Source organism: Chiloscyllium plagiosum, chromosome 27 (assembly GCF_004010195.1).
Source record: "Chiloscyllium plagiosum isolate BGI_BamShark_2017 chromosome 27, ASM401019v2, whole genome shotgun sequence".
In the NCBI taxonomy this organism is placed as follows: domain Eukaryota; kingdom Metazoa; phylum Chordata; class Chondrichthyes; order Orectolobiformes; family Hemiscylliidae; genus Chiloscyllium; species Chiloscyllium plagiosum.
The window spans coordinates 8,949,844-8,977,798 of record NC_057736.1 but is presented as its reverse complement, the minus strand read 5'-3'; the positions used below and the strand labels follow the sequence as shown (position 1 = coordinate 8,977,798).

The window sequence follows — 27,955 nt, the reverse complement described above, 5'->3', positions numbered from 1 at the left end:
TGTTATGACATTGATATATGGACCAGAACGTTTAGGCCCAAGAGGAGGCTTTATTGGAAGCTCCAATGATTAACCACGTGTAAGGTGAGTCATGGAAAAGGGGAAGAAATGAAAAAGAGAATGCCAAATGACTAAAAGCCCTTATAATTTAAATATTTGTGAAGCCGTCTGAATAATGCAACTTAAGCATTGCCAGATTTTAAAAAATAAATAAACAATGTCCACTGAAACAGGTTTGCAATCATTCCACATTTATTGTTTCACTTTCAGCAAAAATCCAGCTGACATTATCACTGAAGCCCTGAAGCAAAAGTGTCAGGACCCTTTACATAATATAGTTTAAAAAGATTCACTGAATCATATTCAACAATACAGCAACAGGCACAGGCCATACGGCACACCAAGTATGCACAGATATACAGCACCTTTCCAAACGAAAGATCTTTTGCCTCATGTGGTAAATATCCCTCTATTCCCTACTATAGTCTGTATTTAAAAAGAAACTTGCCTCTCTCATTTGCTTTATTTTTTCCCTCATTCATCTTAAACCCATACCCCCTAGTAGTTAATATTTCTATCCTGGGAAAGGACTTTGACTATTCATTCTAACCCTGCCTCTCAATTTTGTAAACTTCTATCACGTTGCCTCTCAGATTCTGATGTTTCAAGTAAAAACAAACCAGGTTTGCCCAATCTCTCCTCATTAGCTAAAAACCTCCAAACCAGACAACATTCTGGTAAACCAGTTTCAGTACCCACTCCAAAGTAATCTGGTAACCAGAACTATACATAATATTCCAAATGTGGTCCAACTAAAGTTCTCTACAGATACATGAGTTACCAATTTTTATACTCTATTTCCCAAATGTAGGCAAGCATGCCATATGCTGCCTTGACCACCTTATCCACTTGGATTCCCACTTCCAGGGAAGTGTGGACCTTTACATCTAGATTCTTCTGTTAATCCTTCTAAGATTTCTGCTGTTTACTGATTACTTCTCCCTTGCATTTGTCCAGATTAAATTCCATCTGCCATTTCTCTGCCAAGTCTCCAGCGTATTTAGATCCTTCTGTATCCTCTGGCAATCCTTCTCACCAACCACAGCTCCCACAATATTTGGGTCATCCACAAATGTACTGACCAGATCACCTACATCATACTCCAAATCATTTATTTATTTATACACGTGCACACACACACACACACACACACACACACATATATATGCTCACACACACACACACACACACACACACACACAAACAAATAAGGGTCCCAGCACTGATATCTGCTGAACACTACCTGGATCTCTAATTAGATGAAGACCCTTTCATCACTACTCCATCTAATATGGCCAAGCCAGTTCTGAATCAATCTTGTCAGCTCACCATTGTTCCCATGTGATTTTACCTTCTGGATCAGCCTGCCATGAGGGACCCTGTCAAAGGCCTTGTTAAAACCTACATAAACAACATCCACCAACCTACACTCAGTCATTTTTGCCACTTCCTCAAAAAATGTAATCAGTTTGAGACAGTCTGCCCTGCACAAAGCTATGCTGCCTATCACTAATAAGTCATAAATTATGCATAAAGCACAAATCCTTGGCTGTAAATTGTTGCACAGAGTTAAACACCTCAGATCACCAAATGACAGGGAAAATCAATTTTTACCTGAGTGAGAAAAGGTGAAATAATTCAAAACTAAAGTAAAAATTAGATTTTCCACCACCATCATTGCAACATAAGTCACACAGAAGATGATAAATTCAACTGTTGAGAAAAGCCATTTAGACAAGACATCAATTAGCACATTACATATAATCTTACTACCATGTCCTGAACGGAATTCATCAAAGGCCATGTTTGAAATCCTTTTTCAGTGCAGGTAAAGTGTAGCAGTTTTAACCTGCAACAGTTGGAAAATTCACTCATTCACTATGCATGGCATCTATTTGAAATATTGGCTGAAGATCAGTGGTTTAGGCCAGATCTGGATTGACAGTCAGGTACTGAAGAATGTGCAATCCAATCTGTGTATCACAAAGCATGTTTGAAAAAGTTAAACAAAAAAAACACATGCTTTTAGGATACCGATTATTCTTTGCCATTTACTTCCCAGAACTCCAAGTACTCAAGTGCTATGTCATAGCAGAACTGGTACTGTTCCTGAAAAATAAAAAAAACAAAAATACAAGTTTAGCTCTAGATCTAGTTTCATCATCTAAAATTTCCCCTATCAGCTTTTTTCAGTCTTGCAAATTTCCTAGTTCTTTTCCTGTCTACTAAATGTCTTACTTAATTCTTACTGTACATTTCCAGGGTCTTTTGTCATTCTCTGGCACCAACCCTGACTGGCCATTTTTCTCAGGTGAGCAGGGCATCAAATTTATCTCAATTTTGGCTTCACCTGATGTCCACATTTGAAAGTATTTAAAGAGCCATACTGAATTTGAAACATTAACTCTGTTTCTCTCTCTACAGATGTGGCCAGAGCTGTTAAGGTTTTCCAGCGCTTGGTTTCTGTTTTATCTTATAAATAGAATTTTAGTTGGTTGAAGTTAACTGTTCAACACTCCCTCCAAAATAACTGATTATGTCTTTCTGTAAATATCTAACATGCAGCTGCCAATGACAAATCTAAATGATTGCAGCACAGGACACATTTTTTGTACATTGAAACCCAAACCAGCATGTTTCTTTAGAAACAGTTACAGAGGAACCTCGATTATCTGAATATCAATTATCTGAATTTCAGACTATCTGAAGAAGATCTCAAGGTCCCAATAGAAGCATTACATCAAAAAGCTGTTTCAACACTGATCGCGTCTTTTGTTTACAATGATTAAAAATGAACCCGGCTCACTGAAACGCTGCTGAGAACAGTCCTGGACATTGATGGGAGTCCAGGCACCATCTCCAAATGACACTCTCTCTCTCTCCCCCCACACTTTCCCTGGAGTTCTACACAGGGGTGTACGCTAAACTCCACTTCCCCAGATAATCTCTTCAACATTACCCTGTACAGGGCAAAGGTGGAACCTGTCAAAACATTGCAGTAAAAAAGTTATGTGTGTGTGTGTTATTTTGAGAAACATTCCCCCCCCCCACCCAAAAGGCAGCAGCAGTCTTACTGTCAAGTCTGGCTGCTTTGGAGAGGTGGGGGGGGGGGCTAATGGATGAAGGCGGGGGCATGGACGCTGGGTGGGGAGAGATGGGAGGGCAGTGTAGGATGGGGTTATGGGGCGGACTGCCTAGTCTCCTGACCAGGGAGCGGACTAAGCAAGTGCTTGCTGTCAATCCCATTGAACTGATTGGTGGGGGGTGGTGGGAGGCTTCAGCAATACTGCAGCTCCCTTACACACAAGTGTGTGTCTGCTCAGAAACCAAGCCTGAGACAGAGGGAGGGCACAAGGCAGGCACAGTGAGGAAAAAGGAAACTTCAGAAAACATTGAGCCCCAGAGGAGAGGTATTGAATCAATTAACCGAATAATCAATTATCCAATCAAAATATGCCTGCCCATCTCGTTCGGATAATCGAGGTTTCTCTGTATTGGGAACAATTCATCACAAAAATTACCCCTTTTATTTTGTTTGTGATGTTTCAAATAATGATGAATTAAGATTTACTGGTAATTACTAGCTCTATGTTATAATTATCATAGAAAGCACTCTGTTGTAGTTCCAAATAAATTGAAAGACAATAGCGATGTTTATTACTACAGTCATTTAATATTCAGTAGGTGCTCCATGTTAAAGAAAAATACGCGCAAGATGTACCTTAAATTTTCATTCAGTGTAGGCTACTGTGGATGTGCATCAGTGGCAATATAGTGTTATGATGGACCTCAGTCAATAATTTTGAACAAGGAAGTTATAAACAATATAAATAGCCTGAACCTTAAATTCTGATCATGATTTAGTGTTACCTGATCCAAAGTCAAAGCTGTCTTACTTGTAGCTGAATGAATAGCATTTTCGACTGCTTCACTCCAAAGACTTGCTTAAATGATAATTGCATGAAGTTTTGAGGAATGCAGAAGCATACCAAATGCCTTCTTCACTATCCTATCTACCTACTGTGGAAAAGGACATGGAAGATATAGGGAAATAGATGGTGACATCTTGAAAAATGTCTATATTACAGAAGAGTAAGTGCTGAATTACTTGAAATGCATAAAAGTGGATATATCCCCAGGACTTGATCAGGTGTAACCTAGAACTCTGTGGAAAGCTAGGGAAGTGATTGCTGTGCCTCTTGCTGAGATATTTGTATCATCAATAGACACAGGTGAGGTGCTGGAAGACTGGAGGTTGCTAACGTGGTGCCACTGTTTAAGAAAGGTGGTAAGGACAAGCCAGGGAACTATAGACCAATGAGCCTGACGTCGATGGCGGGCAAGTTGTTGGAGGGAATCCTGAAGGACAGGATGTACATGTATTTGGAAAGGCAAGGACTGATTAGAGATAGTCAACATGTGCGTGGGAAATCATGTCTCACAAACTTGATTGAGTTTTTTGAGGATTGATGAGGGCAGAGCAGTAGATGTGATCTATATGGACTTCAGTAAGGCGTTCAACAAGGTTCCCCATGGGACACTGGTTAGCAAGGTTAGATCTCATGGAATACAGGGAGAACTAGCCAAGTGGACACAGAACTGGCTCAAAGGTAGAAGACAGAGGGTGATGATGGAGGGTTGTTTTTCAGACTGGACCAATGGTGTGCCACAAGGATCGGTGCTGGGTCCACTACTTTTCATCATTTATATAAATGATTTGGATGTGAGCACAACAGATATAGTTAGTAAGTTTGCAGATGACACCAAAATTGGAGGTGTATGGACAGCGAAGAGGGTTACCTCAGATTACAACAGGATTTTGACTAGATGGGCCAATGGGCTGAGAAGTGGCAGATGGAGTTTAAGTTAGATAAATGCGAGGAACTGCATTTTGGGAAAGCAAATCTTAGCATTCACTTAATGGTAAGGTCCTAGGGAGTGTTGCTGAACAAAGAGACCTTGGAGTGCAGGTTCATAGCTCCTTGAAAGTGGAGTCGCAGGTAGATAGGATAGTGAAGAAGATGTTTGGTATGCTTTCCTTTATTGGTCAGAGTATTGAGTACAGGAGTTGGGAGGTCATGTTGTGGCTGCACAGGACATTGGTTAGACCACTGTTGGAATATTGCGTGCAATTCTGGTCTTCTTCCTAATGGAAAGATGTTGTGAAACTTGAAAGGGTTCAGAAAGATTTAAGGATGTTGCCAGGGTTGGAGGATTTGAGTTATAAGGAGAGGTTGAATAGGCTAGGGCTGCTTTCCCTGGAGCGTTGGAGGCTGAGGGGTGACCTTATAGAGGTTTACAAAATTATGAGGGGCATGGACAGGATAAATAGACAAAGTCTTTTCTCTGGGGTGGGGGAGTCCAGAACTAGAGGGCATAGATTTAGGGTGAGAGGGAAAGGGTATAGAAGAGACCTAAGGGGCAATATTTTTATGCAGAGGGTGGTGTGTGTATGGAATGAGCTGCCAGAGGATGTGGTGGAGGCTGGTCCAATTGCAACATTTAAAAGGCATTTGGATGGGTATATGAATTGGAAGGGTTTGGAGGTATATGGGCCAGGTACTGGCAGGTGGGACTAGATTGGGTTGGGATATCTGGGCGGCATGGACCGAAGGGTCTGTTTCTGTGCTGTACATCTCTATGACTCTAAGAAATGCTATTTTAATAAGCAATATTAAATCTTTGTCTAACTTTTTTGGGGTGAAAACAATGATTCTAAGGTTCTATATAAAGAAGAGCACCAGAGTTTTCCCTGGTGTCCTAGCCAGTATTTGGTCCTCAGTCAGCATCACAAAAACAGATAATCTGCTCTTATTACATTGCTGTGTACAGAATGTTGAAATAGATAAATTGGCTGCTGTATTTCCCACATTACAACAAAGACTGCAGCACAAAGGAACTTTATTTGGAGTATCCTGTGGTCAGAAAAGACTATTTGTAAATATATAAATTCAAAATATCATGGGTGAAAATTGCAGAGTTTTGGAGTACTGTAGTCCAACTGACGGGCTAAGTGTAGTCTTCCACCTGATTTCCTATATACTAAATTGCTATACAAATCTCAATGAGTAAATTTGAAATGTCACCAAACCTGCATTGTATGAAGCCTTTGCAAATTGTACGAAAACAATTTGGCTTTTGATCAAAACTTGGAATTAAATGATAAATTGTGAAACAGTGTTGAATTTTAGTCATCAGTATAATCTCACACTAATCTAATGATCCCAATTTTGAAACTTTCGATTAACCTAACATCACCAGATTTTGAGGTCATAATTGCAGAGTTCCCTTACAATGTGCATCTTTGACTAACAGATACAAAATACGTACACACATATCACAAAACTACCCGTTTCTCAAAGCACTTCACATTCAAAGGCTGCAACCCCAACAATTCATAATTGTGTAAATCCGATCCTGTCTCTGTGAAAATTTGATTTATGGATTTTGGAAGGCACCTCTGGTTTGATCTGCACAGTTCCACTCACCAGGGATTCAACCATGTTTGGTTTGTTGTGGCGTAATGTCTGCACTGTGTGAAAAACATCCACCATCTTTTGGTATTTGATCATCTCCATGATGGAAATCAAAGCACAGAATACTCCACTGTCCCCTTCTCCATTCCTAAACAAGACAGTTGAAGATTAAACAGGCTATTAATCTTTCCTCTATTAAAATTCCTGCCCATTACCAGAATTATTCATCCAAATGTACAGTTGGACAAATTTACAGCCACCAGGAATGAAGCATTTATAATATATTGACAGAAATGGTACGCTGAACTTGCAGCCTCGCCTGGGAAAGAAATGCATGTGGGAAGTGCTGAAAGTTACAGTTAGTGCCAAGAAACTGGCATGTCAGCTATCTCAATACCATCCTTCTCTTGAGCCATTTTCCCAGAGCCAAAATAAGGTGGAGAGGTAGGCATACCCACCTGAATACAGCAAGTAACCAAAATAATTAGCAATCACATAAGGCCAACTGAATTAAACTGATAGGTTCCAGCCTCATGGGTAGTTTAGCTACCAAAAGTAGATTCCCTGCAGCTCATTGGGTAGGTCAGCATTCTAGGCAGGCCTATAGGCTCACCCTGCCTGCTTAGATGCAGCAGTAGCTACTACAGTGGGGTTTCCCAGTCACCCTAAGTATATATATCTCTCCCCTGCTGTGGTAGCTTGACAGCAAAGGCTATTTTGTTTAATTTCAAATTTAACATGTTTGAGAGAGCTTCCCTCATTTCTCTTCCACTGCATGCATGCAGCTGCTTTCAAGCTGGAAGGCCTCAGTTGATCCACCAACCTTAATTTGATAGTGAGTCTGGCCTTTAATTAGCCGTGTGAAAAATCATAATAAATGGCTTTTTCCTGCAGTTACTAACTGCCTTTTTAAGCCTGTCAATGTGATTCAGGAAAATACAGGAAAACCTGTTACTGCTGCTAATCCAAGCGTCTGGTATTCTTAGTTTTTTCCTCTTCCTTTCAAAATGGAACTTTGAACTTCTTCTTTGGTATCCAGTCAGACAGGAGAAAGTGAGGACTGCAGATGCTGGAGATCAGAGCTGAAAATGTGTTGCTGGAAAAGCGCAGCAGGTCAGGCAGCATCCAAGGAGCAGGAGAAGGCAGCATTCCTGAAGAAGGGCTCATGCCCGAAACGTCGACTCTCCTGCTTCTTGGATGCTGCCTGACCTGCTGCGCTTTTCCAGCAACACATTTTCAGCTCGTATCCAGTCAGACAACCAATGAAAAACATCATAGGGAAGCAAAGGTAACTTTAAACCACAGTTAAGATGAGATTTTAACATGAAAATCTTCAAATGTGAGCTTTGAATACTGTGCTCAGATACAGTGCCAGAACCTGATAAGCTCAGTCTAGCAAAAACAAATTGATAAAAAAGGACACCAGAAGAAAGGGAACGTTTGGAGGATTACATATACAGTTTGTGAGTATTAGAGCAGATTTTCCAAAGGGAGCTTGTCATGACAAGTGTTTAAAATAGTATTCAATTTTTACACAAGTAGATTAACAAGAGTTTATTTAACAAATAAAAGTTCTCAATTTATTCTTTAAGTTCTTCATTGTTGCAATTGACTTGCAACATGTCAATTCAAATCAAAATATTGTCCACAGCTGATATTAGCTGAACTGTTTATCAATCAGGCATATTTCGCAAGCTAGAAACAAGTGGTCTTGACCCTTTTCTCACATAATGAGATAAAATATTTAATATTTGGATAGCAATTTGTTCACAAGACAACTACTGCGAGTTTGAATACTTGATTTGAGGTCTTAGTCTTTTAGTTGAAAGTGTGTTGTGCCATCAATAAACATGCAACGTTAACCTTTAGACATCTCAACCATTAATCTATATGGTCACCTACTTCAAATATGAGAAATGGCCAATGGCTAAATTACTTACAAACGGTGAATGGCAATTCGTCCATCACCACATCTTGCCTGCCATTTTTCAACTGTCCTCAGTAGGTTGAAGAATGATTTCTTGGATTTGGGTACACAGCTGTTTGTAGGCCACTGAAGGTATTGGAAATGTTTCACTGTCAGATAATTTTCCTGTAACCAAGACAACATGAATAATTAGTATTAAGAACTTGAGTTTCAATTTAACCTCAAGTTATAATTGTGTATTTATTATAGCAGCTGAAATAATAACCCTCTTCATTAATTTATTTAGTCAATAGATTTCAAGTGGAAGATGTTTAAGATGCACCTTCACATTGAGAGTATCTTCCATCATGTTGTGTAGCACTATCACGCTGCTCAATGAGTTAGACTTTGAACAGAACTATCACAACTGAGCAACCATGAGGCACTGGGGACCATCAATAACATCAGAATTGTACTCCAGTATAATTTGCAACCTCATGGCCTGGCATATACCCCCCACTTAACCTTGCCAGCAAGCATGGGATCAATCCTGTTTCAGTGGAGAGTGCAGGAGGGCCTGCCATGCTCAGCACCAGGTGTACCTAAAAATAAGGTGTCAACCTAGTTAAGCTACCAAATAGAACTACTTGCATGCCAAGCAGCATGAGCAGTAAGTAATAGACAGAGCTAAGTGATTCCATAACCAACAGATCTGCAGTCCTGTCATATCCAGTTGTGAATGATCGTGGACAATTAAGCAACTCACTGGAGGAGAAAGCTCCACAAAAATCCCCATACTCAATGATGGAAGAACTCAACACAAGTGCAAAAGATAAGGCTGAAGCATTCACAGTAATCTTTAGCCAGAAGTGCCAAATGGATGATGCACCTTGGCCTCCACTAATGGTCTTAAGCATTATAGATATTAGCCTCAGCTAATTTAATTCACTCCACGTGATATCAAGAATTGGAGGTACTGAATACTGCAAAGGTTATGGGCCCTGACAACATTCCAGCAATAGAACTGAAAACTTGTGCTTCAAAACTTACTGCACTCCTAGCCTTACTCCCAGTATCATTCCAAAAATGGCATCATCCTGACCAATGTGGAAAATTGCCAGTAATGTACACAAGGCAGCACAAATCTAAACACACTAGTTACTGCCCTACTCTTGATCATCAGTAAAGTTCAGAAAAAAGTCAGGGAGCACCCACTCAACAATAACTTGCCCAGTTTGGGTTCCACCAGGGCCACTCAGCTCCTGGCCTAGTGACAGTCTTGGCTTAAAAATGGACAAAAGAGCTGAATTCCAGAGCTGAGGTGAGAGTGATAGTCCTTGACATTAAAGACACGTTTGGCAGAGTATGGAAACAAGGAGCATACTCTCCACTAGTTTGAATCATACCTGGCACATAGGAAGACAGTTATGGTTGTAGTAGGTCAGTTATCTCAGCTCTAAAACATTTCTGCAAGAATTCATCAGGTCAGCGTTTGAAGCCCAACCATCTTCAGCTGCTTTATCAATGACCTTCTGGCCATGATGGGGTCAGAAATGGGGATGTTCACCAATGTTTGCATAATGTTCACCATTTGTAATTCCTCAGATACTGAAGCAGTCCATGTTCAAACGTAACAAGATCTGGACAATTTCGAGGCTTGGGCTTGCAAATGGCAAGTAACATTCATGCCACATAGTGCCAAGCAGTGACCATCTTCAATGAGACAATCTAACCACTACATCTTGATAAAAATCACACAACACCAGGTTGTACCCCAACAGGTTTATTTGGAAGTAACAGCCTTTGGAGCACTGCTCCTTTTTCAGGCAGTGCTCTAAACGCTAGTGCTTGTTGGACTATAACCTGGTGTTGTGTGATTTTTGTCTTTGTACACCCCAGTCCAACACCGGCACTTCCAAATCATGACTACACCTTGATATTCACTCGTGTTACTATCACTGAATCCCTCAATATCAATATTTTAGGAGTTACCATTGATAAGAAACTCAACTTGATTTGCCACATGTACATAATTGCTACAATAGCAGCTCAGAGGCTGAGAATACTGCTGCGAGTAACTCACCTCCTGACTCTCCAAATCCTGTCCACCATCTAAAAGGCATAAGTCTGGAGTGTGCGGGAATTTTCCTCACATGTCTGGGTAGGTGCGGCTTCAATACTTAAGAAACCTGACACCATCCAAGTCAAAACAGCTTGCTTGATTGAGGCCATATCCACAACATCCACTCCCTTCATCACCGATGCTCAGTAGCAGCAGTGTATTATTGACAAGGTGCACCATGAAAATTAATCAAGATTTCTCAGGCAGCACCTTCCAAACCCATGACCACTTCTAATGTGAAGGATAAAGCAGAAGATATATGGGAACACCACCACCATCCCCCTCCGAGCTACACATCATTCTGACTTGGAAAGGTATCACTGTTCCTTCACTGTTGCTGTGTAAAAAACCTGGAATGTCCTCCAAAAGGACATTGTGGGCTTTACCTAAAGCATGTGGATTGCACTGAGGCAGAAGGCAACTCACCGTCGTCTCAAGGGCAACTAGGGACGGGCAATAAATGTTGGCTGTCCAGCCAGCCACATCCCACGAGTAAATTAAAAAGAAATGTTGGGGATTTGATTTGGCAAGGAGTGAATTTTGAATTTTTTAGTTAATGTTTTTTAAATATTCCAAATTTAATATGACTAAGTTCCATTGTATGATTGTCCTGTTGGCAGCACAAGAATTCACTGCTAGCTATTCATAGCTCTGTCACTAGGAAACAGGCAAGCCAGTTGTATGTGCGAGTGAATTAGCAAAACCATATGTTGAATTTTCACTTTTTATGTATTTGTTGCAGTGAGTGCTATTGTAATATCAATTAGGTTGATGCTTTGTAAGGTATAAGGTGACCTCATTGTCAGGATTGCTTGAGATATCTTTGCCATCCTCAATCTCTTGCTCTCTCCAATCTGTCTGTGCACAGCCTGGAGTTCTACTGTTGGTATGAAAGGATTTCTTTACTTTTGTGACTAAATTAGCATTTTATTCACAGTAGGTTTTATTACACATTAAGTGTACAGTAAGAGCTCATTAAAACTTGGAATGTCAACCTATTCTGGTATTGCAGTCTAATTCCACATAGCTGTTCAGTAGACTTTAATATATCATGGGTAAAATCCCACATGAATCTGGAGATGTTCTGCTGCAAAAGCCAAAACATTTAAATTCAGAATTTTACTTCAATACTTTACCTCTATCAGTGGATGGGGAAAACAAAGGTTGATTTTGTTCCATTCTGTTGATAGAATTTTTGTAATGGTCTTTCAACATAAGTTTTAGTTCTTTTCTTTTCAACAGACTAAAAATTATTTTTTGACAATTTTTCCCTTCAAGAACATTTGATCATTTTGGGTATTATGACTTACTGAAGCAGTGCACTGTAAATCAAAACCCAATATTCATATAAGGAGTTTTTTTAAACATAAAAGTATGCACAGTCCCTCAAATGTGCATGACTTTCAGATCAAGGTGCATAGGAAGCATGGACCACTTTTGTATTCAAATCTTTTTTATAAATAATTAGAGTATAGCTACAAAGTAATCAGATATAAACCATTACATTATAACATTAACTAAAACTATCATCCATTTATAAAATTCTCCTTAGACAAACAAAACCAATTAGGGAAAATAGATTATTGATCAAGGTAGAAAAACTGGAAATTAGTTCAGTTCACTTGTAAATATGTCCGATTTATTAATTCAAAAGTCACAGCTCACTTCAACTGCTGCAGAAAAGGTAACAAATTTTCTTCAAACCTAAACTGGAGTTGTTTTTAGACCATAGAAAATAGGCAATTTCTGCTGGGGAGGACAACTGCATATACTTGCATGCCTCTCTCTCTCTGACTATCTTTGCAACTGGTTTCCAGTTCCAACTTGTTCAGTTAGCAGAGAACTAATCACCCCTCATTAGGTCCACACTCTCCACCAACCGCCTCTCCATACCTGGCACTTTCCCCTGCTGCAGGAAGAAGTGCAAAACCTACGCCCGCAGCATCCCCCCACCCCCTCTCCACCCATCCAAGGCCCCATAGGATCATTCCAAGTCTGGCAGAAATTTACTTGCATATCTTCGAACCTCATTTATTGCATCCATTGCTATCAATGTGGTTTCTTCTATATCAGAGAGACCGAGTGCAAACTCACAGAACCGTTCAGGGAACATCTCAGATCCGTATGCACCAACCAACCGCATCTTCCAGTGGCCATCCATTTCAACTCCCACTCCCACTCACCCAGTGACATGTCCATTTTGGGCCTCCTCCAACACCAAAACAAGGTCATCTGCAAACTGGAGGAAGAATACCTCATCTTCCACCTCAGAAGCCTACAACCACATGGCCTCAACATTGAATTCACCAGTTTCCACATCTTCCCTCCCCATCCCAGATCTAACCCTCCAACTCAGCACTGCTCTCCTGACCTATCTGTCCATCTTTCTTCCCATTTATTTGCTTCACGTTTTCCAACCTATCACAAACACCTCCTACCTGCAACTATTTAATCGCCATCCCACTTACCTTTCCCCTAGCTCCACGTCCCTCCCACTATTTATTTATTTCACAGTCTTGTTCCCCCTCTGCAGTCCTGATGAAAGGTCTTGCCTGAAATGTCAAATCCTCGGATGCTGCCTGACCTGCTCTGCTTTTTCCAGCACCACACTTTATGGATTCTGACTGTCCAGCATCTGAAGTCCTTACTATCTCTTGGAAAACTAATCGCGCTCAACTTGTAAATTCCTTGGCTCCTGATCATCTGTACATTGTAGAAACTCAGTCATAAGAAAACAGTTTGCAATAAGAATTGAATTCCTTGCTATGAAACTATGCAGTCATCCTGGTTGGGCCTGCATTTTCTGAACAGTTGCCCTTGAGATGGCAGTGGTGAGCTGCCTTTTGAAACAACTGCAGTCCATTTGGGATAGGTGGACCCTCAATGCCATTCTAGGAACTAAATCCAGTGACACTGAAAAAAACAGTGATACATTTCCAAGTCAGGATGGTAAGTGGCTTGGGGAACATTGCAGGGGTGATTGTGTTCTGATGCTCTTGTCCTTCTGGATGATAATGATTATGGGTTTGGAAGGTACTGTTTAAGTGGCCTTGGTGAACTTCTGCAGTGCATCTTGTAGCTAGTGCATCTTGTATGTAGTGCACACTGTTGCTATTTAATTGATGGTAGAGGGACTGAATATTTATGGATGTGGGGCCAGTCAAATGGGCTGCTTTTTACTTGACAGTGTCAAGCTTCTTGAATATTTTTGGAACTGCAGTCATCCAGGTAAATGGGGAGTAAAGCATCATACTCCTAATTTACAACTTGTAGATAGTAGGCAGAATTTGGTGAGTCAGGAGTTGGCCTACTCACTGCAGGATTCCTAGTCACTGACATACTCTTGTAGCCATTGGTTATGTGGCTAGTTCAGTTCAGTTTCTGGTCAATGGTAATCCTGAAGATATTGATCATGTGGAATTCAGTGATGGTGATCCCTGGTGAATGTCTAAGGCGAATGGTTAGATTCTCTCTTGTTGGAGATGGTCATTGCCTGGCATTTCTATGGCATGAATCTCATTTGTGAACAACTCCAACTTGGTAGCAGTGCTCTTGACCTGTCCTACCTCTCCATCTTCCTTCCCACTTATCTGCTCCACCCTCCTATCACCTTCCAACACAACTTCATCTACCTATCGCATTCTCAGCTACCTTCCCCCCAGCCCCACCCCCCTCCCATTTATCTCTCAGGCCCTAGGGCCACCCTCTCATTCCTGATGAAGAGCTTATGCTCAAAACATTGATTCTCCTGCTCCTCAGATGCTGCCTCACTGGCTGTGCTTTTCCAGCACCACATTCTTTGACCCTTATTTGTGAATTGTCAACCACAAGCCTGGATATTGTCCAGGTTTTCCTACTTTTGGAAATTGGTCACTTTAGTATTTCAGGAGTCATAAATGCTGCTGAACATTGTTCAGTCACCAGCTAAAGTCCCAACTTTTGACCTTTATGATGGAGGGAAGGTATTTGATGAAGCAGCTAAATATTATTGGTCCAAGGAAATTAACCCAGAAAGCTTCTGCAGAGATGTCCTGGAGCTGTGATGATTGACCTCCAATCACTACAGCCATCTTATTTCATGTCAGAAATGATTCCAATTAAAGGACACGTTTTCCCTGATTCCCATTGATTCCAGTTTTGGTAGTGCTCTTTGATGCTTGCTTTGGTCAAATGCAGAAGTAACAAAGGAGTCATAGGTGATGGAACAAACGTAGACCCAGATATCACCAAGAAAAGCGACAATAAACAGATGTAGTTATCATTAGCTCATCCTCTGCCAACAGGGTGTGTGATCCAGGGAGAGCAAATAAATGGGTAAAAAGCATAAACAGGTAGAGTCTTGTGACACACCCAAAGTGAATGTGCATTCCAGGGAATACACTGGTTTAATTGGGCCAGGAGGGATTGCAATCAGCTAAGAGGGAAATCAGGAATGTGGACTACAGAGGAGTGAGTATTGGCGTATGGAGGAGGTCAGCTGTATTAAACTTTACAGAAGGTTCAAGTAGAATGAGGAGAGACAGTACAATCTCTATCAAAAACCTCCTTTGTGACAACTGGTCGTTCTGCATTATAATATGGCAGTTGTGTTCCTCTGCAACCCTGTGCTATAGTAAATCATGCTATTGAAGTTAACTATAGAAAATTGTTATACCCATTCAGTAGAAGGTTTGTGTTATCCAAACACTGTCCACAATTCATAAATCACAATATAGTCAATTTGCACTGACAAAATGTGTGTTATATCAAAATACCCTGATCCTTTAAACAAAGGATGATCTTGGATTTATGAGCAGGGTGGAGATATTCCTGAGTAACCTGTTCAGAGATGTTACAACCCACCTCTGGAGCAGGTGGGATTTTAATTTGGGCTTCCTGGTTCAGAGGTAGGGACATTATCACTACACCACAAGAGCCTCTACGGGTTGGGTGGCAATGACACAATTGAGGTTTTAATGACAAAGAAAAAGCTAGAAAACAAGTGGTAGTTGGAGTTAAGAAGTGAATTTAGAAGAGTTTAGAGAACATATTTATCTTTTGCAAAGAAAACAAATAATTTGGTCATGAAATATCAAGTTTACTTTTTTAGGAAAATGGTTTGCTTGTACAGGGTGAAATTCATGTACCTGTATTAAGATCCCAGCAAAGATGTTAATAAGAGCTTGAGAGAAAAGCAACCTACCAATAATGGCAACAACTGACAAACATGCGTCCAAATGGCAAATTGCAAGCTTATTTTAACAACCTCCAGCCCCATCCAATATACTTCCAAAGAGAAAGTGAGGCTTAGGTATGTTTACTTGCTGTAAACAGAGACAAACCAGAGGAATAATAGCAGCCAGTGACAAGTCCTTCAGGAAGTTAATTCAATGAATAGAAAGCATTTCATTATTTCTTTTCTATCTCCTCCCCTCCTCCCCCGCCCCACCCCCATGATAAAGCAGATGACTATCACCTTCAAAATGAGACTGTTCTATCTCTGCTTCTCTTCTTGCAAAACTGAAATTGCGTGGTAAGGATATGCATTTATCCAGAAATGATTAGTGTCATACTTGAATTAATTTTCAACCACTATTCAGGGTGAAAACTCCATAGAGGCTGATATCTTATCACCAGGTTGCCCTTTATTTACACATGGATAGTCCTTGACTTTAGCACTGTCAAATTCAGAGACAGATACCAGAGTGTTAATGTCACTGACACTCTTTTTATATATCAGCCAGGCCTCCCTGAATGGACCTTCTTGCCTATGGTCTTCTGTCAGTGTAATTGGTAAATAAATGAAGCTTTAACAATAAAAAGATAGACCCATCATGCTACTCTGTGAACAACAGTGGTTGTATGAGAAATTAATAGCCAATAATACCATTGCTTGGTTCTGTGTGCTTTATGCTGCTACCAGATGGATTCATATGTAGCAGTTCAATGCACTCATCTAGCAAAATGTTAATTACTTTCAGTGAGAGGCATAGCACAGACGAAGGAATAACAAATTCAGGTTTGGAAAGGGTTGAATTTGTTAGCAAGTAAGTTTGTTTGGTAAATGTAATTCAATGCAGAGAAATGTCAGATAATTAACGAAAAGTAGTGAATCAAAAAGAGAAACAAGGTGTGGAATGTAATCCAGGTAACAGGGAGTCCAAGAGACTCTGTCAACACTTTTGGGGAAGTCTCATACAATTTAATGCCAGTTCAATACTTAAGTTGCCAGTGGCAATTGGGATCCTGGGCTCAATTCCCAGGGATGGAAATCTTGCAATTGGAGAGCTAAAACCCAATCAAAGGCCAGCAGTTCTTGATGGTCATCAACGTAGAGGTGCTAACTGCTGGAAATGCACCTATCTGAAACTCAGGAAACAGCAAAGGGCACAGGCCACAGATGAGTGTGCATTAAATACCAACATACGGGCCTCAATTAGTCTCACAGCAGGAAAGCCATCCACAAACATTCCTACTATGGTCATAATTGGGCACAGGCCAGACAATGGCAAGGCACCACACAGCATCTTATTTCCTGATTAAATATCCCCTATCTCCAAATTCCCTGTTAAGGTGGTGATTAATGCATGGGAACAAATTAGTGTTGCAGATGCTTTGACAAATCTGTTGATGGGAAGACTTCTCCTTACTTAACAGGGGTGACCTGAACATTACTAAATCTGGATGAGCTATTTTATGTATTTTAAAGCGGATTCCTGAAATGGGACCGGTAATCATTTCAATAGTGAGATATTGAATATTGAGATAAGCTCCTGTTTTCATTATTGGGCCTGTGCTCAACATTGGTATTAAAAAGGCAGAGCTAATGTTGCAGTGAATTCTTAACTCCTCTTATCAGGTTTTGTCGTGGTCCTCTAATAGTGTGAGTAGGTTCAGAAGAAGTACTCAATGGAGATAGAACTATCATATGATCCTAGCAATTAGCCTCTGGACTGAGCTCTTTGGCTCCTGCTATTGATTCAGTGCTCTTTATGACTTGGCATGTACCATTTCATTTTAAGAAACAGGCTATGCATACCCAACCAAGGATAGCACACTGCAGTTGGCAACACACATCCTAGGATTTACATTCAAACTCAACAAGTCGACATTCTGGTCAAGCCCTGTTAACGAAAGCCAAATGAATTTTGTAGACTGATCAAAATGAGCATTCTTTTTAAATCTTTGCAGGATAAAGCCAACAGTGTGAAAAGCAAGGCCACAAAAGAACAAATACTTAAAAAGTCAAGATAACAGGCTTCAAGTTAAAAATATGTAAACAAAATAAGAGTGGCAGTCAGATTTAGGAACAAATCCAAGAGAATGGATAATGGAGAGATAAAAATAAAACAAGTCAAGTTAACATTAATAAATTAAAGAAAGAAAAAGCTTGAAGTTAAAACTAACCAGATCAAGGGTGGCAGAGTGGCTCAGTGGTTAGCACTGCTGCCTCACAGCACCAGGGAGCTGGGCTTGATTCCAGCCTTGGGTGAATGTCTATTTTACTGAAATTGCCAATGTGTTGATGGGATGTTATTTATTGGAACAGTTACTGTTTGGTGTTAAATAATGTATTATTCTGTTAAGTTTTCCAATGGAGTTTGTTATATCAATTTCTTCTGCCTCTGTTGTATTTAACTGTAGTGTATGAATAAAGTGTGTTTTGCTTCAAGACTAGTTGTTTGACTGATCAAATTGCATCTGGAATGCAACACCTAGTACTTGCCTTTAAAAGAAAGAAAGGTTAAGGTCTAGGCTATCTTCATAATATATTTTGGTGGGGTTTTGTTTGGTCCACAACAATACATACATATGAATATCTGAATTAGGAGCAGAGTTACTAGTATAACTAACTCCATTGAAAAACTTAGCAGATTATTTAAATACTAAACACCAACTGGTTCCGTGTAGTAATATTCCATAAACATATCCTTGGCAAAGGCAAATTCAATAAAATAGATTATCGCACATGCAATGTTTCTCTAGTCCAGGGGGGAATAAAAATCAAAAGAAAATTTCTGGTAGACAGAGAAGTCAAGCGTTTGCTATAGTAGGGAGAGATGTATGGCAGCTTCAAAAGCCCAACAACTGCTGAAAGCTAAACTAAAACCCTTATTCTGTGAGAGCCTGACTCTACACATTCATGTTGCTTCTATTGTTCCAACTTGAAAAAAGTCTCCCAACACCCTGCAGGCCATCTACTTTATTGGCTTGGAACAGGCTGCTGTCTTAATCTTTCTTCATAAAAGAAAACTAGGACAAATATACACCTCTTAAAGCAATAGTATTGTCACAACCCTAATGAAATAAAGGTTCTTCTATTCTGGGTTATAAATGGGCAATCCCTTATTTTCAAAACACAGTCTCCTAGTTCTAGATTCTCCCAATAGAGGAAATGTCCTTTCCACATTCACCCTATCAAGTCCCTCAGGATCTTCATATCTTTCAATCAAACCACCTCTTACTTTTACTCTTCTAACATCTAATGATACAGGACTTCTGTCTGTATAAGTCCTTCAGCAGGAATATGGGGAAGGGGAAAAAGGTGCTGAGAGATAAATAGGAGGTTGCGGGGGGGGGGTGGTGGTGGGGCTGGGGGAAAGGTAGCTGGGAAGGCAATAGGTAGATGCAGGTGGGGTAGTGGTGGTGATAGTGACAGGTCAAAGGGAAGGGTGGAGCGGATAAATAGGAAAGAAGGTGGACAGGTAGGACTTTAGCTGCAATCTAGTGGAGATCTGTTTAATCCCTATATTAGATTAGATTACTTACATTAGATTAGATTAGATTACTTACAGTGTGGAAACAGGCCCTTCGGCCCAACAAGTCCACACCGACCCGCCGAAGCGCAACCCACCCATACCCCTACATTTACCCCTTACCTAACACTACGGGCAATTTAGCATGGCCAATTCACCTGACCTGCACATCTTTGGACTGTGGGAGGAAACCGGAGCACCCGGAGGAAGCCCACGCAGACACGGGGAGAATGTGCAAACTCCACACAGTCAGTCGCCTGAGGCGGGAATTGAACCCGGGTCTCAGGCGCTGTGAGGCAGCAGTGCTAACCACTGTGCCACCGTGCCGCCCATACCTTAGTCTGGATGAAATTTAGAATTTAAATAATACTTTTCAGTTAAATATTATGTGCATTACAAACAAAATAAAGATGTTTGGAAAGGTATTAAGATTCCACTCACCTGACTCTTTGGTCAAAATTGCAGTCAAAAGTACACTCAGTGTACCTGTATTTATGGATATTTTTAAATCAAACTGTCCAGACATTTTATGACACATATCTGGAAAAGTTCAAACTTGAACCCAGCTTTCGTGTTCCTGTGGGAGGGACACTATCACTGTAACATAGGAACCCCTAAATTATTTTTTCGTCAAGCCACTCAGAAAGGATATTACACATCTCTATTGTAGGTGGGACTTTAAACCTAGGTCTCCTGGCTCAGTGGTTAGGGTACAACCACTGTGCCACAGAGCCCGGATTTAAAAAAAATTTTTAATTAATTGACTTCAGCTGTTTTCCAGTCTCCAGAACCCAGTTATACTGATTACCTCTCACCCTCTTGTAGTGGTAGTGTCCCTACCCCTGACTGAGATGCTTGGGTTCAAGTCCCACCTGCTCCAGAGGTATGTAACAACATATCTGAACAAGGTGATTAAAAAAATATGTTAATGAGAACTGATGATCTCAATCATCCTCTGTGACATGTTGGTTAAACAAGTTCTACTGAACTCTCTCCCCCCTTACTTACACCTCTTATTTCACTTGCTCATTAACCATTCTGAACAACTTGTGATATTACTGTATCTGTGTAATGTATGCAGATGTGTATTTGCTACACAGCAAGTCCTGTATTTAATTATGCCATTAAGTTAGAAGTTGACAAATTGAGGAAATTAATTTGCACAAATATTTAGAAGGATGAGAACAATAATAAAGCCTTCTGTTTTAACAGGTGACCATCAACAAGGTGCACTGCAGCAATGTAGCAGATGCATCGGAGCACCATCATCTGTGTGTTCCATTCTAAGCTGCACATGATCTTTGGAGGAATGTCACCATTCCTTCACTGTTGCTTTATCATTGCCTTGGAACTGCCTCCTGATTGGCACTATGATTTAACCTACACCAAATGTCTCAGCAGATCAAAGAAGTGTTTCACCACGATATTCTCAATGGAAATTATAGAAAGGAACAAACATTGGCCTTCCCTGTAATGCTCACATACAACTAACTAATAAAAATAAGTTTTGGCCTTTCATTTATTATCTGGACACTGGGACTACCTCCCCCAGAACAGCTTCTCAGCATTCTGCAGCCACAGAATGGGTTGTGAAAGGATAGAAAGATACATCGTGGGTGCAGTTCATTTTCACCAGGTATCAGTTGAACAATAAAATGGAGTGGCAGCAGAGTAGGTGATCCTCAACTGTCCATTTTCCTCCTGCAGGATAGTGAAATTTAGCCCATGAGTAGCAAGCCTGCCTAGGGCCTAGAGACAACAGAGTTGCAGACTGCACTGGACCTGAATTATGGTATATAATGAGCATCGAGGTCGAGCCCAAAACGTGGAGATACACTACAAAAGCTCTATTTTAACAACAGTGTTAAATATCAAGGCGCTTTCAAGGCATTATGGATAAAATACAGAGCATTCCAACTGCAACCTAGATTTATTTTCTAAATACATTACAATTCACACAAAAAAATGTCTTGATTATAGTGAACAATCAGGTGTTTGTGCCATTTCTCTTAAGTAAAAGCAAACTACCACAAATGCTGAAAATCTGAACTAAAACCAGTACATGTAGAAAACACTCAACAATTCAGGCATTGTCTATAGAGAAAGAAACAGAGTTAGCATTTCAGTTTGGCTATCTTTTTATCGCAGAACACTGATGGATGCGACACATGAACTTATGTTTTTCTCTGTCTCTCTCCATGGATGCTCTGTGGTTGAGTCTTGCTAGCATTCACTATTCCTAATTATCACTCTCACTTAGTAATTCTGAAGTAAGAAATTTCTAAGAACCTTACCTGTAATAAATTCCGGACCTCAAACATGCTGACACAGATTTCCTTATTCATTCTGCATGAGATAAATTTTACTTGTATGGGTCCATACTGCTGAACTCCACTCTCTGGCCAATACTGCAAGCCTGGCTGCAAAGTGACAAGCAAGAAAACAAAGCCAAAACTAATATATCACCAAATATATATGAAGTCATAATACTGGAGATATTTCTTCCCCAAGACAAAATGGAAAATGATCAATGCTACAATGTAAGAAAATTCAGGAACTATAGGATTTATTGCATTTTAAGATAGCAATGTATATGCACCACAATGCAAGGCTAACACTTTCTGTACCATTTAAAAATAATGAGATTCAAAATTTGAGTGTATCTTACTATGATCCTGTATGGCTTATTGCATTTATTTTGGTTTAAAACTGTAGCCTATTTTGTATCATAAAGTAAATATATTGAGCTATAGTAGAAATAACAGTGTGATATTTTTGCAGTGAATTTTAATTCCTTTATTTGGTATATTCGTAGAGATGTCAGCCCATTTAAAGCAAATTGGTTATTGTCTCCATTAAAGTAGTGCATAAAATTGACTTGATGCAAACACTCATTTGGATAAGATGGTAATTTTCATTTGTGTAAATGAGAGATAGTGATCACTAATCAGATACATTTCTGTGACATAGAGCTCTGATGTCAGATTAGTAGCAATGACAAATCTGTAACAATGCACCCACAGGATAGGTACTGCTCAGTGCATCAATGGTGACAAAGAAACTTCAAATTCACTATTATCTTCAAACAAGCTGTCTCTCCTACTGGCTTATCTGCAAGGCTCAACTGCAATAATACAAAAGTGAAATACTGCAGACACTGGAAATCTGGAATAAGAACAAAATAAAAACTGGAAAAACTCAACAGGTCAGGTAGCATTAGTGGATATAAACTGAATCAATGCCTCATTATTGACCTGAAATGTTAACTCTGTTTTTGTTCACTAATGCTTTGTGACTTATTGAGTTTTTCCAACATTTTTGATTCTTATGGGACACCGCACTGCTTACTGATTCTGCAATATCATATTAAATACAGTGGCTACAATCCCACCCTCAAGTCTCAAAGTAATTTACCATATAGGAGGAGGTTATTCAGCTCTCAAGATTGCTTCTTAGGAGTTACAGGTGATGATTGCACACTTCAACATAAAAGTAAGTTTGAGTAGAAAAACGATGGCAACACACAATGGATTGGTTTGCATTTGAAAGAGAAATGTGGTGTGTGGAATACCTTTCACCAGAATGTTATGTGTCCTGCTCAAAGTGTTAACATGATGTTTTCTCCTGTTGCTCAATTTGATTTGCAGTTTTTCTTCTTGTGTCACTAACTTACCCAAGCAGAGTTTAATTCGTTAAGTTGGTTCAGCATGATTATTGAAGAACACTTGCAGTCATACACAAGTCTCCAAAAGTCAGCTGCATCTTTCTGAAAAGGATGTGGGGTCACCACAAAAGCTGTTGCTTGTCTGTAGCTCTAAATGAAAATGAGATGCAAAAGAAATTCAGAAATAAGCCTTCTATCCAATCCACAGTTTTCTCCTTTCTAATTTACAGCCAATTTATTCTATCCTTCTGTAAAGTTTCTTATCACACAATGCACCATATCTGTTAGAATTTAATCATTTTCCAAATAAAGCGCATCTGATCATTACACAAAATATTTGTTTAGCACAGGATGCCACTATTTTACCTATCATGCTTGTGCTGATTCTTTGAAAGATATATCTAATTGCTCCCATTTCCCTAGTCTTTGTTTTAATCTGAAAATATTTTCTTTTCCAGTTTCCTTTTGAAAAGTATTATTATATTTGTTTACATCTGACTTTCTGGGAATGCATTCCAGATCATAATAAACTCAAAGTTTTTCTCTCATCTTACCTCTGATTCTTAAATGTATCTTAAACTGTTTACACTGGTCACCAATTCTATTGTTAGTGACAGCAATTTCTTCTTTCTTACTCTCTCAAAAGCCCCCATTAATCTGTTCATCTATACTTTAGCTTCCTATAACTGTCGCTGCTTCTCATCTTTCATCCCAGTAAATTTTAGTCTTTTGAAGTAGATGAGGGCACTGGGCAGAAATTGTCTACATTGACTTTAGTAAGGCTTTTGACAAGGTAGTACACGGTAGGTTGTTGAATAAGGTTAAATCTCATGGGGTCCAGGGAGAGCTAGCCAATTGGGTACAAAATTGGCTTGACAGTAGAAACCAGAGGGTGGTGGTAGAGGGTTGCTTTTCAGACCTGGGGGTTGCTGATCAACAGTGTGCCAAAGGGAGTAGTGCTGAATCCACTGTTAAATTTAATTTATATAAATGATTTTGATGAGAATTAGAAGGTATGGTTAGTAAGTTTGTGGATGACATAAGACTGGTGGTATAGTGGACAGTGAAGAAGGTTATCTGGGAATGCAGCGAGAATTTGATCAACTGGACCAATGGGTGGAGGAATGGCAAATGGAGTTAATTTAAATAAATGCAAGGTGTTGCATTTTGCTGGGTCAAACCACAGCAGGACTTACACAGTAAATGGTAGGGCCTTGGGGAGTATTATTGACCATAGACATCTAGGACTCCTTGAAATCACAGCATGATGAAGAAGGATTTTGGCATGTTTGCTTTCATTGGTCAGAGCATAAAGTATAGGAATTGGGATATCTTGTTACAGCTGTACAAAATGTTGGTGGTATCACATTTGGAGTACTGCATGCAATTCTAGTTGCCCCACTATTGAATGGATATTATTAAACTGGAAAGAGTTCAGAAAGGATTTACTAAGATGCTGGAAGATTTGAGTTATAAGGAGAGGTTGGATAGGCTCGGACATTTTTTCTGTAGCATAGGAAACTGAGGGGTGATCTTATAGAGGTCTATAGAATCATGAAAGCATTCATAATGGAGATAGTCAATAGTTTATTTCCATGGTAGGGGAGTCTAAAAATAGAGGGCATAGGTTAAGGTGAGAGGGGACAGAGACAGGAGGGTCCAGAGTGGAGATTTTTTCACACAGATGGTGTTCAGTGTCTGGAATGGGCTGCCAGAGGTAGTGGTGGAAGCAAGTACAATTTTGTCATTTAAGAAACATTTAGACAGGTACATAGATGGGATAGGTGTGGAGGGATACAAATCAAACACAGGCAAATGGGACTAGTTCAATGGTGAAAACTGGGTGGCATGGACAGGTTGGGCCAAAGGGCCTGTTTCCATGCTGAGATGTCCATGACTTCATGTCTTTATGATCTATGCACACTCTCCAAAGTCTTCACATTGATTATAAATCCCTCAAACCCACTTCATAATTTTAAACAACTCTATTAAAGAAGGGAAAAAATTATAAAAAGACCTACATCCAACAAGGTAGCATTGGTGTACTTGTTACTTTCATCCTTCACAGTAACAAGTAACGGAAGGCATTTATCAGGTGGAAGGGAATCCACATTACAGTTCTTTTCTTTCTGAGGTAAGAAAGAAATGCTGGAATTTTCACCATCTGGGTCAGAAGCCACTGAATTAAGAACCTGAAATTGTTATAAGGATACAAATTTCAATTAGCTGACTTTGAATTGTAGGAATATTATTAAGAAGAAATGCCCAAACAAATACTCCAAATACTTTCTGTGAGCTCAGTAGAACCAGAAAGAAATATATTTACATAGCACCTTTCACCACATCAGATCATTTGAAAGTTTTGCAATCAATGAAGCAGGTTTACTGTAGAGTCTCTGTTGCAATCGTGGAGGTTTAGCAGCCAATTGTGCATCAAGGTTCCATTAAACAGCAGTTAAATAAATAACATGTTTTTCTTCTATTTGTTCTCAGAATGTAGGTGTCACTTGCTCGGCTGCATTTATTGCCCATCTTTAATTGTCCTTGGGAAGACATAATGAGCTATCTTCTTGAATTGTTGCAATCTTTGGGGTTTTGTGTCTTAAGAAGAAAGTTACAGGATTTTGACCAAGTGACAGTAAAGGAATGGCAATACAGTTCCCAGCTAGGATGGCATGTTGCTTAGAGGGGAGCTTGCAGGTGATGGTGTTTCCATGTACCCACTGCTTTTGTTCTTCCCGGAAATAGAGGTTGCAGATTTAGAAAGTGCTGTTGAAGAGCCTTGATGAGTTATTGCAGTGCATTTTGTAGACAAAGTTACCATTGTGCATCAATGGTGAAAGGAGTTATTGTTGAAGGGAGTGGATGTGATGCCACTCATGTGGACTGCTTTGTACAGATGCATCCAGCTTCTGAATGTTGTTGGAATTGAACTAATCCAGCCAAATAGAGAGCATTCCATCACACTCTTTACTTGCGCCTTATTAATGGTGGAAAAGCATTAAGGAGTTAGGACTCAGTTACTCACCACAGAATTCCCTGTTGTGGTGCAATTCAATTTTTGGTCAATGGTAATCCTCAGGATATTAAAAGGAGGATCCAGCAAAGGTAATGCCAGTGAATGTTAAGGGGTGATGATAGCTAGATTTTCTCTTGTTGGAGATGGTTATTCTCTGATACTTGGGTGGTGTGAATGTTTCTTGCCAATTGTAGCCCAAGCAAAATGTTGCTTAGATGTTGGCAGTCGCTTTCATCTCACCACTTGAGGTCAGTTCTTTTGTCCATTTTTGGACCAAGCCTGTAATGAGTCCATGAGCTGAGATGCCTTGATGGGATCCATACTGTGCATCAGTGAGTAGAGTATTCCTTTGTAAGTGCTGCTTAACAACACTGTCAATGTCTTCCATTACATTGCTGATGACATAAACTTGAATGATCAGGCGCTGATTCGCTTTTTTTATTCATTCACATGACAAATGCATCGCTAGCTGGGCCAGCATTTATTGACCATTCCTAATTACCTAGAGGGCAGTTTAAGAATCAACCACATTGCTGTGGATCTGGAGTCACATATAGACCAGACCAGATAAGGATGGCAGATTTCCTTCCTTAAAAGACATTAGTGAACCAGATTGGTTTTTCCTGACAAGTGACAAAGATTTCATGGTCAAGATGAGACTTTTAATTCCAGAATTCTTTTTATTGAATTTAATTCCATCATCTGTCATAGCAAGATTTGAACTGAGGACCTGGGAACCCAGAAAAATACCTGGGTCTCCGGATTAATAGTCCAGAGACAATACCAGTATGCAATTTCTTGTTTGATTTATCATGCTTTTTGTGCACAGGGCATTCCTAGACAATATTCCACTCTGGCATGTAGATATCATTGGTGTAGCTCTATTAAAACAGCTTGGCTAGGAATGAGGCTCCTTCTAGAGGACAGACCTTTAGTCCTCTTGCAGAGATGTACCTGATTTCTTGCTGTCATGTGGAATTAATTGAATTAGTAATCTGTGATGCTGAAACACAGAATCAGGCCAAGATGGATCATCCATGCAACTCTTCTAGCTGAAGACTGTTGCACATAGTTGCACTTTGTCTTTTGCACTGATGTTTGGCTCCCCTATTGTTGAAGGATGCAACTGGATCTGTTAGCTGGTTCTGTGGAACAATGTGGTCTTGGTGTGTTTGCCTATAGATTACTGAAGGTGGAAGGGCATGTCAATAGGCTGGTGAAAAAGGCATATGGAACAGTTGCCTTTATCAATCAAAGCATAGATTACAAAAGTAGGGAAGTCATATTGGAATTGTATCAAAGTTTAGTGAGACCAGAGCTAGAGTACTGTGTGCAGTTCTGGTCACCACATCACAGGAAAGATATGGTGCAGATAAGGTTCACCAGGATGCTTCCTGGGATGGGAAATTTAAGTATTGAGGTAATGTTCGATAGACTTGGGTTATTTTTGTTGGAGAAGAGAAACCTAAGGGGCAATTAGATAGAGGTGCACAAGATTATGAGTGGCATGGACAGAATGAATAAGGAGTAGCTGTTCCTCCAAATTGAAGGATCAGTCATGAGAGGACACCGGTTCAAGGTGAGAGGCAGGAAGCTTGGGTATGTGAGGAAAAACATTTTTGCCCAGTGAGTGATGATGGTCTGGGATGTGCCATCTGGGAGGGTGGTAGGTGAGTTTCTTCACCTGCTTTAAAAAGTACCTGGATGAGCATTTGGCACATCATAACATTCAAGGTTTTGGGCCAAGTGCTAGTAAATGAGATTAGGTTGAAGGTCAGGTGTTTCTCATGTGTCGTTGCAGATTTGATAGGCCAAAGGCCTCTTTTGCACTGTATGATACTTTGATTCTATAATGGGCAATTTTCCACCACCATTCATGATTAGCTGTTGCAGGGCTTATATATTAACCATTGGTTGTGGGATCGCTTAGCCCTGTCTATTGCTTATTACTTCTGTTTGGTATGCAGGTTGAA

The 27,955-nt window shown here is 40.0% G+C and overlaps 1 protein-coding gene across 1 annotated transcript in view; it reads right to left on the bottom strand.

Annotated features, from left to right (window-relative positions):
- Positions 1-1,252: 1,252 nt before the first annotated feature.
- LOC122563513 (receptor-type tyrosine-protein phosphatase U-like) overlaps positions 1,253-27,955 on the bottom strand; it is a 330,644-nt gene continuing 303,941 nt past the window's right edge. The window contains exons 25-30 of the mRNA XM_043717332.1: positions 24,985-25,155; positions 22,973-23,113; positions 21,594-21,719; positions 8,477-8,628; positions 6,549-6,684; positions 1,253-2,169 (exon numbers count right to left, since the gene is read on the bottom strand). Of these exons, the coding sequence (XP_043573267.1) occupies positions 2,098-2,169; positions 6,549-6,684; positions 8,477-8,628; positions 21,594-21,719; positions 22,973-23,113; positions 24,985-25,155 (798 nt within the window). The 3' untranslated portion in view covers positions 1,253-2,097. The remainder of the gene's footprint in view (positions 2,170-6,548; positions 6,685-8,476; positions 8,629-21,593; positions 21,720-22,972; positions 23,114-24,984; positions 25,156-27,955) is intronic.